The 14,237-nt window shown below is 38.0% G+C and overlaps 3 protein-coding genes across 3 annotated transcripts; 1 reads left to right on the top strand and 2 right to left on the bottom strand.

Annotated features, from left to right (window-relative positions):
- The first annotated feature begins 16 nt into the window (after positions 1-16).
- Positions 17-2,530, top strand: LOC6652310 (dolichyl-diphosphooligosaccharide--protein glycosyltransferase subunit 2). Its single transcript, XM_002074883.4, has 4 exons — positions 17-171; positions 370-611; positions 683-1,976; positions 2,039-2,530. The coding sequence occupies exons 1-4, from the start codon at positions 159-161 to the stop codon at positions 2,434-2,436; spliced, it is 1,947 nt and encodes a 648-aa protein (XP_002074919.1). The 5' UTR covers positions 17-158; the 3' UTR covers positions 2,437-2,530.
- Positions 2,531-3,320: 790 nt separating this feature from the next.
- On the bottom strand, positions 3,321-7,436 carry LOC6652311 (probable peroxisomal acyl-coenzyme A oxidase 1). Its single transcript, XM_002074884.4, has 8 exons — positions 6,865-7,436; positions 5,665-5,824; positions 5,306-5,598; positions 4,943-5,238; positions 4,265-4,881; positions 4,089-4,194; positions 3,880-4,032; positions 3,321-3,812 (listed from the first exon to the last, which is right to left on the bottom strand). Exons 1-8 carry the CDS (start codon positions 6,986-6,988, stop codon positions 3,552-3,554), a joined length of 2,010 nt encoding a protein of 669 aa, XP_002074920.1. The 5' UTR covers positions 6,989-7,436; the 3' UTR covers positions 3,321-3,551.
- Positions 7,437-7,769: 333 nt separating this feature from the next.
- On the bottom strand, positions 7,770-12,264 carry LOC6652312 (histone-lysine N-methyltransferase Suv4-20). The gene is made up of 3 exons (XM_002074885.3): positions 12,078-12,264; positions 11,612-12,006; positions 7,770-8,320 (listed from the first exon to the last, which is right to left on the bottom strand). Exons 1-3 carry the CDS (start codon positions 12,151-12,153, stop codon positions 8,003-8,005), a joined length of 789 nt encoding a protein of 262 aa, XP_002074921.1. The 5' UTR covers positions 12,154-12,264; the 3' UTR covers positions 7,770-8,002.
- Between the last annotated feature and the right edge of the window lie 1,973 nt (positions 12,265-14,237).

Below are 14,237 nucleotides of genomic sequence, written 5' to 3'. Positions count from 1 at the left end.
TTGAGTAAGGTTGCAGAGTTCCCGCTGACGTGGTGTCGAGTAAAAAGTAGAAATAACAGGGTGCTGGCTGGCGATTTAGTTTGTTTAAAGCATATTTTAATTTGATTTCCTATAGTTAATAAGGGGCGCATTAACTAGCGCAAATACAGTATAGAAGAATGTTGAACTTAGGTGAGAAGAAAGAACAGTTTTTATTTTCCAGCGCTCTCTGCCACATAGAAAAAGCAAAGCAAATCAAACACCGGTCGCAGTCATTCGTTTTATCTCTACTATAGCTATCTCTGTCTTACACTAGCCGGCTTTGCCTTTTGGTTTTACTTGGTAATTGAAACCTAATCTAATCCATAATACTTTACAACATTCCGGCAGGATTGGCAATTCTCTTTGTGCTTGGCACTTGTGCGGCTCCGACGTGGAGTTCGCGCACTGTGGACAGTCATTTGGGACCCAAAGATCTCACCCGCCTCCAAAAAGTGTTTGTCGATGGCTTCGCATCCAGTGATCTTCAAGCGATATTTTTCTCCAGCCTTAACATAGAGTCCACCGATCCTACCCAAAAAGATGCTTTATGCAAAAAGATTGTTGACCTGCATGCGGAATCAAAATTGAATGTAAGCTGAAAATTTAATTTATATTTTGTTTTCTCCTATTTACATACCACGTGTCCTTCACTCAATTACAGAGCTTCGAAAAGGATTATTACCTGATTGGGGCCAACAAGAACTTGCGTTGTTCGACTAAATTGGACGAATCGGTGCTCTCGAAAATCTACAGCGCTTTGGAGTCCGAATTAGGTAGTAGCCAAGAGATTTACTACCGCGTCAACACACACAAGCAACTTGGAGTCCAGATAAGTGAGGCGAATCAAAGCAAGTTGTACAAACGGCTGCAGGAATTGCTTAAGAAGGATGATACACTGAGCGGTTTGGGCTATGCCTTCAATGCAGCCATTCAATTGGGAGGCGGCAGTGCAGGTGCCTTTATTGCTAGTCGCGTCGAAGATGCCATTGTCCAGGCGGATGAAGTTGACGGAACATTGCTGCAATTTGAGGGTGGACTTAGTATTACAGCTTTAATAATTAATGGCGCTTTCGGTGTGACTAAGGCCTATGGCAAGCCTGCCCCCGTGTCTGCAGTTCAGGCTGTCAAGTTTGCCAATTACTTTTTGAGTCGTCGCTCTGTCCAGACAGCCAAGGGAGCTCATGTGCTCATCGAGGCTCTTAAAACTCTGAGTAGCGCTGAAAAAATTGCTCCTGTTTGTGTTCAACTGATTGGCAATGGCCAGCTGGAGGCCAAATCGCCATCACTGAATGTGGCAGTGCTCGATTTGTTGGGCAAACCCTTGGCTGCAACCCCCCAGAACGTACAGGTCAAGATCTCCCTGAAGAAGGACAACTCCGTGCTGGCTGAAAACACAAAACTGGTGTCAAAATCGTCTGATAAAACCACCTATGTCGCCGACTTGTCTAGCCTTAAGCCAGGACGTGGCGCCTACTTGGCTGAAGTGAATGTGGATGGTGTCTATAAACAAAAACTGCAATTTAAGGTTCTGGGTCGCGTCAAGGTTCAGTCTCTGGAAGTGGGTATTGCGGAATCCGATGCCAGTGCAGCCACCCGAAAGCAAAGTGTTGTCTATCCAAACAAATTGAAGGAGACTCTCTCGGTGGATAGCACCCAGAAACTATTGCTTAAGATTGTTCTAGTCGAGGAGAGTGTTCCAAATGGCAAACCCATTGCGGTTCAACAGGCCTTTGTTCGTTTGTATAATGAAAAAACTGACAAGGAGACAATTTTCGTTGCCGAACAAGACAGCAGCAAGGCTTATAAATTCGACATGGATGTGGGTAACAATGGCAAGAACTTTAATTACCAAAGCGGCACCTACCAAGTCTATCTGACTGTAGGAGATGCTTCGCTCTCTAATTCCTTCGAGTGGCTGGTGGCCGATGTGCAATTGAAGTTCAATCAGGACAGAGGTTCGTTGTGACTCGAATTGCCGTTTAATCTGAATCTTATTAAATTTATACATGTTTTGCAGAAGTCAGTCCCAAAAAGACGGTAACTGGTCCCTTGCCGGAGATTATTCATCAGTTCCGAGTGCCCGACAAACGACCACCTCGCATTGTGTCGGACATTTTCACTGGTCTGTGCATCACTCCCTTGGTTCTGCTCTTCGTTTTCTGGGGCAAACTGGGCATTAATATCTCCAATCTATCCTTGTCGCTCAGTACAATTGGTTTCCATGTGGGCTTTGGTGGCATTTTGACTTTGTTCTTTGTTTTCTGGCTGCAACTCGATATGTTCCAAACTCTACGATTGCTGATACCAATTGCAGTATTTACATTCCTTTGCGGCAATCGTTTGCTGCGAAACCTCTACGCCCAACGCACGAATGCCAAGAGTTCAACAGGATCAGCATCAGGAGCGAGTCAATAAATGATCAGTTTCTCTCTATTAAATAAACGCGATCACAAAACAATTTCAACATTAATAAAGCGATTTAGTTAAGCTCTAAAACAATAAACAAAAACTGAGACTTTTCTGTGTGCAGCTTTAAATAGATTTTAACTCAAACATTATAAGTACGACTGATGTTTGTACTATATAGTGGCATTAGTTTATACAATCTACAAAAAGGTCAAAGCTATTGTCATGAAATTTGATATTGGTAAGTTTATTACAGCTATAAACGACTGTGCGAAATTTGATCAAGATCGGGTGACTATATCATATAGCTCCCATAGTAACAATCGGTGGTAAACAGTGACTATGTTCAAAAACATCGTTATTTGATAAGCTAAGATGGTAGGCCGTTCTTTCGCAAACATTCGACTTTTTAGATAAAATGTTTTTCCACTTTGATGGCTATAGGTAAGGAAAGAGTTACCAAAAAAGTTGCAAGGGTATACAAACTTTGACGCGGTCGATACTAACCCCGGGCTTCTGGTTCTTTTTATAAAGCCTCAGCAGATGCGCTGCCACGAATCAAAATATACGTACATATATGGAATTCAATGATACTTCAAACGTCAATAAACAACATGTATATAAAACAAATAGTTCGATTATTCATATCTCCACAAAAAATGTTTAACACTGTGTTATTTTTTGGGCTTTAAAACCTTACCCCTCCTTAACGACATCCGAGTATTGAATCTCGTAACCATAGCTGAGAAACAATATAATTCTAGATCAAACATATAGGTATGTATATGTAGATAGACTTTAACAATGAGAGATTTCTGTTATGTTTATCATTTTTATAGATCCAATATGGGAGCAAAATACAAATATAATTGAAGGATACATTTCGGTTTCAGTTAAATTTCAATTATAAGATGAAGTAGTTTATTTGACAAAGACTAAAAAAAGCTTTAATAATACATGTTTAAAACTGTGTTTTCTGGTATTGTTTATGGATTGCACAAATTCATAAAATTTCACTATCGAAATTAGAGTATAATCATCTAAACGAGAACATTTGTTTACAAAAAATAACCAATACTACAATATATATTTACAAGCATAGGCGAAGGCAATTCGACTGTCTCCTACAAGTGAGCCTTCATGAAGGGTTTCAAGTATTTGTGGAAACCCTTGTTGACTGGCTCTTTGTTAAGTGGATTCTTCTTGGTCGATTCAAAAATGTGCTCATAGACATTGCCATCGTAAGCACCTAGGGCAGAATCCAAGACACGATCATGCAAATCAAAGCTATCCACCAGAGCGACGGCATTTGGGCGTAGTTTCTTTAAGCAGGTCTCTAGACGGACTTCCAGCTTGGTCACATCTTCATCCGTGAGATCAATAAACTGTAAAGTGGAAAATAAAGTTAATCTCTAGAACGAATATGTTAGGTAATCTCTAAAAAAAACCTACGCGTAGGAAATCGCCAATGCGACTGAGACAAGCATCGACCAAATAAAGTTCAAGAACCACTTTAAGGACATCAGCCAGCGCTGGCGACACCTGACCGGAGACGGTTACGAGTTCTGTGTACGCAGATTGAGCCAAAAATGCGCGGCCATGTAGCTAAAAAAAAGTGAATTTCTTAGTTCCATATTTTGTCGTCTTAAACATTATCTTACATCTGCTGCAGCAGTTAAGAAGATGCCACTGAGATTGGCTGACACTTCGGTACTGTGACCCTGTTTGCGTCGCGATTCAATTTGTTCATAAGCAATGCGAACTTTGCTGCAAATCAGAAGAGAATTACATCAAATAATGGAACGTTAATGTCTTTAAAGTTTTCTTAGATACTCACTTGGCTGCAACAAACTGGAATGCTTTCACAATGGACTCCAGTGAGCCATCGAAATTAGCAAAGGTCTTTGCTTTAACTGCATCGTTAATGTATGCCACAGTTGGAACTAGCTGCTCTCCGTTTAGAGCTTGTCCATATACCTTGACCAAATACCGAGCAGTCTGCAGTAACATCACGGTGTTCTCTCCTTCATACGTGCACACAGCCGTTGTCATTCCATAAATGGTTGGGAAATTTGAGCAATCCATATAGCCATGACCTCCGCAGGATAAACGGCAAGTTTCCACACCAGCAGCAGCATCGGCACTACAGATGGCCTTTAGGCAACAGGAGAGGGCGTGCATTTCGGGTAAACGATCCAAATTGCCTTGTTCAATTTCACCGGAGAGCACATTGTACATATTCCAAATGCCATCGCCAGTGGTTTTGAAAACAATGGCCTTTGCTATTTGAGGAAACAGTTTCAATTGCTGTGTGGTATGATCCATGATTTGGGGCTCAGGCTGGTTGGGATCAATGGGACTTTGACGACGCACAGCCGAATAGCGGGTGGCGATTGTCGATGACTTGGCCAGGCTCTGGGCAGTATCACGAATTAAGGCGCAGCGTACAAACATCTACACAAGGGAAGGCCTCACAATAATTCTAAACAAAAATAATATATAAGATCAAATTTACCATAGTTCCATAGGTGAGAACAGTGTTCTTGGGAGCCACGTAAGTACCATCAGCTAGAACCTGTTGATTCTTCATCAGCATATTGTTAAGAGGAACACGAACATTCTTTAGGCCCAGATAACCATTGTTAACAGCCTTCATGCCCAATTTTGTACCAATGTCACCAATGTCGATGCCCGGCATCGGTTCATGAGTCTCAGAGTGACGCAGTTGAACAATAAATGGAGCCAGTCCACGGAATTCCCCTTTGGTATAGAGTTGCGCCACCACAACAGCATGGTTAGCAGTATGGCCCACTGTGAGTAAATGAAAAACAAAAATTATTTAAATTAACTGCTCTTTTTGAGAATATCTAGAACTTACATCCTCCTGGCCACCATTTGTAGGCACTTAGAGACGGTGTGTTGATCACAAATTCCTGCGTATTTGCATCATAGTCGGCACGTGTTTCCAAACCACGTAGAAAAGTTCCGTGACCCAGCTCTGTTTGGGCATAGGTACCAATAATCTCACAATCCCATGCCTTGCTTAGCCACTCAACTTGTTGGTCCATGGTACCTTGGCCCATAATTGTAGGCACAAACATCACATAGTGAAGGGCAAGAGGATTTCCCTCTTTGAGTATGGCCGCACCCAACGAGCCACCCAAAAGAGCACTGATAGGGAAAGCATGATTAGTTTAAATATCCCTCATTAAGCAATTAACTGATTTGACAACTTACTTGTAGGTATCCACACCATCTTCACCATCGGCTCGTAGTTTACGGATCTTCTCGCCAATGAGACACGCCTTACGCAAACTGTGCTCATACAACTCCTTGTGCGACAAGTATGAAATGGGTAGATCGTCCTCTAGGGCTGGATCCTCAAGAAACATTTTCTCTGAACAAGAAAATAGTCAAAGTTCGCTTAAAATGTTGACATTTACTTTCAGAAGAAGTCAAAAATGTTTCACTGCTTTCGTTGGGTATTGATAAGATATGAGGAGGATCCTATTAATGGCATACGTGGCCATGGTGATGACTTTAAAGATTCCATCCTTCACACTAATAACAAACTTTAGGTACTTTATTGTTGCTAACGTGACCATTAATAGGGTATCACGGAACTCACAATGTTTGAACGATTAAGCAAGCAAATCTGCCAGATAAAGCTATCGCTATTCACAATATTTTATAGCCAGCTCTCAAGTGCTCCTAAAAATACATACCAATATGTATAGAGATACCTAACAACATCCAAAGTCTATGGGTTATTCTAATAAATTGATCGAGATGTCGAAGTGTGGCGTCGAGAGTTCAAAGTCTTTATCAGGTCATGATTAAGCCATAATTAATGGGTTTTTAAAAACAAAAATTTACATCGATCCCATGAATGAAGTTTGCTAACGAAAAGGCAAAGCAAAACAAAAATGCGAAAATACGATATAATAAACATACATAGATATTTACAATACATAAATAGAGATATTTTCACATTTTCCACGCATTAAGTTTACTTTATTTAGCTTTGTCATGGGCCGTTGCAGCAAAATATTATCCAAAAGCTACCGATTGTGAAATCGTCGTTTGAGAGAAGATTTATTCTCCCTCTCTCTCTCTCTCTTTCTATAAAACAGATCTTATACGAGCAACTGCACGAACAAGTACAATTAAAAGAAGAAAAAAAATTGTCTATGTCCAATGCTCGGTTCGACTTTGTGATACCCATTAAACTATGAGATTCAGCTTAAGAATTTACACGACATATTCTCAACAGGGAACAGTTATGGGAAAATCCGAGTATTTTATGAAAATTCGAATATCTGGATAAGAAATATATGCGCATAATATTCACAGTCTTTCTTGGTATTGGCTTTACGTTAACTAAATATACCCTTAAATGCAGTAGTATAGGGTAACTCAATAAAAAGCTTAGCTTACCGAGGGCTTTCTTTTCCTTGTATTTGTCTTCACCGCCAGCCCAAAAGACGGAGAACTCATGGGTATTAAAGGTCGCGGTGTTGCGCTCCTTTTGCAGATCAGGATTTATTTTTTGTTCCGGCATTTTTTGTTTCGTGTCTCTGGCTGAACAAATTCTTGGTCTTTAACTTGGCGCGTCCGTCTTTCTTTGTTGAATGGCGATTATAGACTGAAACTGAGTGTGTGTGTATGGAGTAGAGTGGACTGGTCACTATTGCTCGCTTGGAGTATGGCCATTAAATACTAGCACTCGAGGAATAGCTACTGGACAGTGGGCAAAAAACAAACGAACGAATCCAGATTAGCAGGCAATACTTGTCTAATCTTAAACCCTTGATACTTGAACATGAACTTTAACCGATGTACACATGTACATATATATGTGATATATGCGTAATCAGCATTTAATCGTTGTTGTTTCTCCCAAATGTTTTTGCTACCAAATAGGAATCAGCATATGAAATGCGCCATTCAGCTTGCCAAAGGCAATGCCGCTTTTAACATCACACTTGATTTTTAAACAATGAAACGATAAACTGCGGTTTGAATTTAAATAAATTGAATTGGGTTAAACCCTACTAAAACTTAAAGACCAAACACATATTGTTATTTTCTCGTTAACTTAAAAAAAGTGTATATAAAAGTCGAGTTTGTTCAAACAATTGTGTTTAGTTTCTTTGTTTTCATTTGGTCAGCTGTGGGCCAGGGCTACCAATGTACCATGGCTGCAGCAAAGAAAACTCAACAGGGCTGGAGAGTTATTGTGTGTAATGAAATGAAAATGAAACAAAATTTGAATTTAATTCAGAATAGAAATGTATTTTCTTAACATTAGAGTGCACATACATACAACAAATCTTTGGCTTAATAATTATTTTTGATTTGATTATAATTAAATCACGATTTAATACAATTACACTATGCAACAACTTTCAAGTCAGCCACTTCCAAATGATTTTCTCTAGATTGATTTGAGTTATAATCGACTTTTCGGTTGCAAAATGTGTATGTTAGGTAGATCCATATTACTTTTGGTTAGACAATAATTACAACATTCAATATATTTGAATTTATGGCCAATTTCTCAGGATCAACCAAGTTATAGTGTGTGAACCTGATTGGTGCGGTGATGATGATGTTGCTGAGCTCCAGGTGCCTCATAGCCACACCCCTGATCCAGGTCCAACTGCATGTCCGCGGGATACCACTGTCCATGCGAAGGCTGTATTGGATTTTGAGCCTGCTGCAGTTGGACATAGTCCGAATGTGGCTCATTACGTGGTACTTTGCCATAGGACTGCGGTGTTTGCGATTGCCACTCTAAGCGGGACGAATTGGATGTAGTCGATGAAGAAGATGAGGAGTTGAATGAGGCCATGTTGTTGCGATTGCTCTGATGGAACTCAAAGGGCCAGCTCTACAATGAAAAGACATGCATAAATCATTTAATATGAGGAAACCGCAACTATAAATGGAACAATATGACGACAACCCAATACGGTGCCAAGCCAAGCGCCCTTTTTGTTTGTTTATACAACTTTGATTGTTTTTAGTGCCCATAATGATGTTGTTTTCATAGTTCAACAATAACATCATCGTCATCATCTTTAACGAATCTATAAAAACATAAACAGACCAAACACTTGCGGACACCCAGACAAGAGACACTCAGGCAGACACAATCAGCCCTCAACTTATTTGGGTTCGAAAATCTTGCAAAGGGGAATAGCAATGGGAATGGGAATGGAAATGGGTTGTTCCCAGCATAAGGCGGCGCGTGCGAGAGTGTGATACATACGCAACGGATCCTATCTAAATGCAAACAAAATGCTTCTTTTGCTACCATATGGACGCAAGGCGCACTGGGCCGAAGCCCGATCCGACGTAATATTTGCTCAAAATTTCACGCATTCTAAACCAAACAAATTAAATAAACAATTGCTTCTATTTAGAGAAAAGTGATGTCTACTTGTGAATCTGCAACTCATAATCGGATTGCAGAGCCCCAAAAAAAGAGAAAGATTTCTAACAAGAAAACAACAATGTTTAATTACAATTATCTAAAGAAATTCTCTCTAGCCGCAGCGACAGTTTTTCCCTTGGATGTCATTCACTTTGGTCGCATCAAAGTCGAGCATCTTTAAAAATAACAGCAAAAAGAACTACCAAGAGACTAACTAACGTTGCCACTCTGGCACCTTGTCCGTCTACCTCGGCCCCCTTCACCTACGCCGTCGCCTTCGTCTGCGTCTTCGGGAGCCTGTCACTCATATTTAATATTTTTTTGAAAATTCACAAAAGTATCCGATTACAGGAAAGCAAGACAAACTGAAATCACAAAGAGTGGTTTCGAATGAGTAGGTACCTTCATATACACATCGGTTCTAGTGGGGGGCCTGGGACCCCACCTTTCAAATAGCAGAAGCTAGACGGAATAGTGTACTTGTTGAAGTCACATTTGAGCAGATGTTGCCCAATAAACACAAAATTTTGACTAATATGTATAGTTTTAAGTTGCCTTACATTTACAGACTTAAGGGCCATTTTTGAATTGAAAGTTTTCCATGATTTTTTTGATTTCCTCAAAAAAATGTAGTAAAAATCTTTAAAATTGCTATATACACATACAAATGTATTAGCACGATCATTAGTAGCAAATTATTTTCATAATCTGTGGAATATTGGTTTTAAACGCGAAAAAAAGGCAAACTAAATAGACTAAACTATCCAACATGAGATATTGAAAATAGCCAACTAAAAAAAAAACAAAATTGATCTAGCCTTACAACAAAAAAAGAAAGAAAACTAAGTTATGTCTTTGGTTGAATTTGGGAGAAAATAAAATTTTTAAACAAAATCAGGTAGAGGTAGGTAAATGGCTCTTCCTGCACAAAGTGGGTCAAAACATAGGAAAACTTCAATTGGAACTGGCTTTCCTTTGTTGTGTGATTTTAAGGAGCAAAAGACATACCATCTAATAACTTCAGTTTGAAATTAAAAAGTACATATGCAGATGTGATAAGGGTAAGATAATTTGGCAAGTAAAACAGCGTCAAGTCGCAAGATTTAAAATATAAATATAACAATTAGAATTTCAAATGGATTTGTACATCCTCTTAGATCTTATTGGATCTAGTCTAATCTAATCTGTCACTTGATAATGTGTCCTATCCAAATTGGGCCGATTCCAAATTTAGTGACTTTACAATTGATAATGAGGCCTATTCCGCAATTGATTGATTTGACTTTGCATTAAAATGTCCCTGCAACAAAACTGCTGAGCCTAAGTGATTAAACGAAATTGAATGACCTAATCAAAACCATAACATAACAATAACCATAATCCTAACACTTAAACAAATTAATAATAATATTTAATATATGATATATGGCCTATGATCATAATGAAATTGATCATTAAATAATGGAATAAAACTGACAATTGTTAAATTTTATAACAATATAAGGGATAATTACATAACTAATAATAACTTTGATTCAAAATGAAAGATGGAGCTAACTATTCTGATTTTTACACTATTACAATGTTCAGTATTCGGGCGACAAGACTGAACTACTTGTGTATATTGCTTTATGAGTTCAGTGGAAAATACTTTCTTCTGTACGTTGCGAACTCACACCAGGATAAAAATTGTCAAGGGCTTAAATTTGTAGTGCAATTTCCCACGCTTGGTAATTCGGAAATTGGCAAATTGTGTCTATCAAATATACATATGTGAAAGCCTACCATTTAAATGCCTTGAGCAATGAAAAATCTTCTTGAACCTTAATACGATCTTATAAATTTTTATTTTCGTATTGGATGCGTTATGAATCAAATATTGGTATAAGGTAAAAGACTTCTTATAATCACATCCAGAACACAGAAATATTTTGATTTTTCTTAATGTCTTTTGAAAGTACGCGGCTTAGACAAAAGAAAAAAACTATTTTTTAGATATTTGCCTAATAAATGACCAGGCGAAAAAAAATTCTGGATAAATGCACCGAGTAAGAAGAAAAAAAATGTTCAAAGTAGCGTGCAACAAAGTATTGCTGCTAGTAACTTTGGTACAAGTTCGAATCTTTGAAAACTGTTCAAAATGAATTTTTTCTTTATTCATATGAATCGAAATAGATACTTTTGAGTAAGAAATACGCAAAAGTTTTTTTTAGGTGGCTTACTTGGGAGATTTTCACACACATGCATATGTATCTCGAAGATTTAAAATCCAAAAAGAAACTATAATTACATTGGATAATATAGTAGATAATTTGAGTGGCTATTGTTATATTCCTCTACCTTAAACTTCTTCAACCAGATCGAAACTTTCAATTTTTTACTTATTACATTCACAAGTAATAAATCGTTTTGATCGACATTCCTGATTGAAGTACCATTGTTCCAATGGTATCTTGCCATATTTTTTCTATGTGATCAATTAGGAGGACTCAATTAGCCTATGGACTACAAGCATTTGATGAACTTGGCAGCTATGGAGCTGATCTCATCTACGCCTATTACAGCGAATGGCTGTATATGTATCCCCGCCTGACACCTGTCACCTGGCATTGACGTGGCCCAGCCCGTAGCTACGCAGTGATATGAATTCATTCATCTCGAGTGAAATGAATGCAATGTTAAGTAGGGCCAGTGACATCACTTATGAAAAATGAAATTGCAATTATTGTACAATGGAAAACTCACCATGCCGCCGCTGTGTCCGCCATTGTGAAAATGGGAAAAAGTGCCACTAATAGCTCCGCCTGCCCCACCGCCGCAATCCGTCAAGTGATTCGTATCTAGCCCATCTGCTCTTGGACTGCTGCTGGTATGCTGATGATGGCGATGATGAGGATGAGGATGATGATGATGAGGATGCTGATGATGGTTGTGGTTGTGGCTGCTGCCAGTCTCGACGGCCGTAATTAGCTGTTTTATGTAGAGCGTTGCCAAACGCAAAGTGTCCAATTTTGAGAGCTTCGTGTCGGGCGGAATATTAGGCAATTTTGTCTTTAGGCGACCATAAGCGCTGGATAAAACTCGCATTCGCATGCGTTCCCGTGCATTTGCAGCATTGCGTTGCACTGGAGGTTGGGAGCCTGACGGAAATATGGACGAAATGGTCAATCAAAATATATCACAGACAAACAATTCTAGCACTTGGGCTTACTCTGCGAACTGGCATCTTCGTCAAAATCATCGTCAAACATTTCCATGGGGCTAGGTGCTCGCTTTTTACGTGGCATTATAACAAATTTATCCAACTCGAAGACTTTTACACTTTTCTACACTTTCTGCTTAACAAGTTATGCTCACTTCACCGTACAAATTACCGCACAGCAACTGATCCGTAGCACATTTCGAACACTTCTGCTTAATGATCTGAGAAAATCCTCCTTTTTACACTCTCCGCCAAGAGATCGACTAGCGTTCCCATCTCTTGATCTATTTTCGGTGCCTGAAGGCGGTTCTTTGCTGCAATTGGCGGAGCTAACTCAAACACATGGTGTGATCTAAATTTTCTCTTCGACGACATTGGTCCAGATCGACAATACAAATATTCATTTGTATGTACATTCCTCTGTATGTGTGCTTGTTAACACAAAACAAAATGAAAAGATTTTTGTTTATCTTCAATATTTGTTTATTTTTGGACATCCTACAATGAAGCAGCAGGGGCGGAATTTTCTACGCCACCGTTATACATCCCAAAATCCTTAAAGGATGTCGTAAGCGAGTGGCAAGCGTGTGCCACAAATATCGCATATGGCACCACCTGGATACAAATGATATTGAACTAGACCCAGATCTTCCATTTTTTTTAGTGCTTTACATATAAATTACCATAATCTACTGACAGAGTTCAGAGACATTAAAACTGATTGACAGCAATCAATTTAATGGGAAATGAAAAGGCAGAAATTTTCATCTTAATCCACTTTTCATTGGTCAATTGTCATTGATCAATCGGGTTTTAGATTATTTAGGGAGTATTCAGCAGTACAATTGGAATAGAGGTAAATGTATTAAACATTATTATTTATTAGATTAAATTTTATGTGTAAAAAACAGATTTATTAAAGTTTTTGTAATGTAACAACTTCTAGTTTTTCTTGCCTTAATGTTTGACCATTTATTCTTTGATAGAAATTCTATCTTAATCTCGCATTGCTAAAACTATTTATATTTTTATTAATTTTAAACATAAGTGGTTGAATTCAGGGGAACTCTAGTAATCAACCATAATTCTTCAAAAGAGCATATTGTTCTAACCGACGGTATATTGCTTATTTTGTTGGTCTCACTTATTTCACCTTTAATTTCTCAAATTTTTTCTTATAAAACAAAAAAGATTCACATAATTAAATCAAGTAAACTGTTATGACGACTTGTGTATACCATACAGAAAGTGAAAAAACTATTTTGAATTCCTTCGACAAGCATCATATAAAGGCAGTCGATCTGTGCAGTTACTATATGAGTCTATGGAGCTCCGTGGAGACCTACTAAATATACAAATCTGTTGTTCTCGAGTCCGAACCTAGACCGACGGAGGTTTTGTTACATAGTCATTTAGATCGACTCGGCTCTGGATACTGATTTTTCGGTTCGAAAATGCTTTGATATACCATAAATGTTTTAAAAAGGGCCGAAAGTTGTATAGGTAGGGGTAGATACATACGTAAAATCGAACATATATATATCTATATTAATATTTCAATTAAAGTTTTTGTTGCTTACTTTGATTGGTCATATCTTTATAGACATATTCCTTCAAATTGTTAATTGAGACCACGATCTACATTGACATTTCCTGACAAAAGAGGGTTTCCTGTAAACAAATTTACAAACGTTTTGACGTTATTTTCAAGACGCTTTCCTCATATTTTTGTTTTGACTAAAGAAAGTATTAAAGGGTGTTACAAGATTTGTAATAAAATGAAATAATAAGTGTTGTCATTTAAACAAAAAAGGATATACATATTAAATATTCTTTGATTCTACAAATCGTGTAAAATTGAATCTGTGATAAGCGAGGTATTGGTAAATATCAATTCATTTGCGATCACAATTATTGATAATTTTGAATCTTTTTCAAAATCGAAGGCTTGTCGAATCAATAATAAATAGTTTTTCAGTTGATAATTATCAAAATTGATAATTATGAATTGGAAGAATATTTTGATTAATTTAATGAAATAATCTAAATCTATTTTTATAAAATTGGAGCAGTTCACAAACTAATTTCGCCATATGGTCGATAAGGCAAGTTCAATGCCGTCTTCTTAGTTAAACCAGATTGAAAGCGTGTCTTCTGCTAAAGTTGAAT

Source organism: Drosophila willistoni (genome assembly GCF_018902025.1).
Source record: "Drosophila willistoni isolate 14030-0811.24 chromosome 2L unlocalized genomic scaffold, UCI_dwil_1.1 Seg168, whole genome shotgun sequence".
Classification (NCBI taxonomy): Eukaryota; Metazoa; Arthropoda; class Insecta; order Diptera; family Drosophilidae; genus Drosophila; species Drosophila willistoni.
Note: the sequence above shows the minus strand (reverse complement) of the source record. Positions and strands in the feature narration are given on the sequence as shown.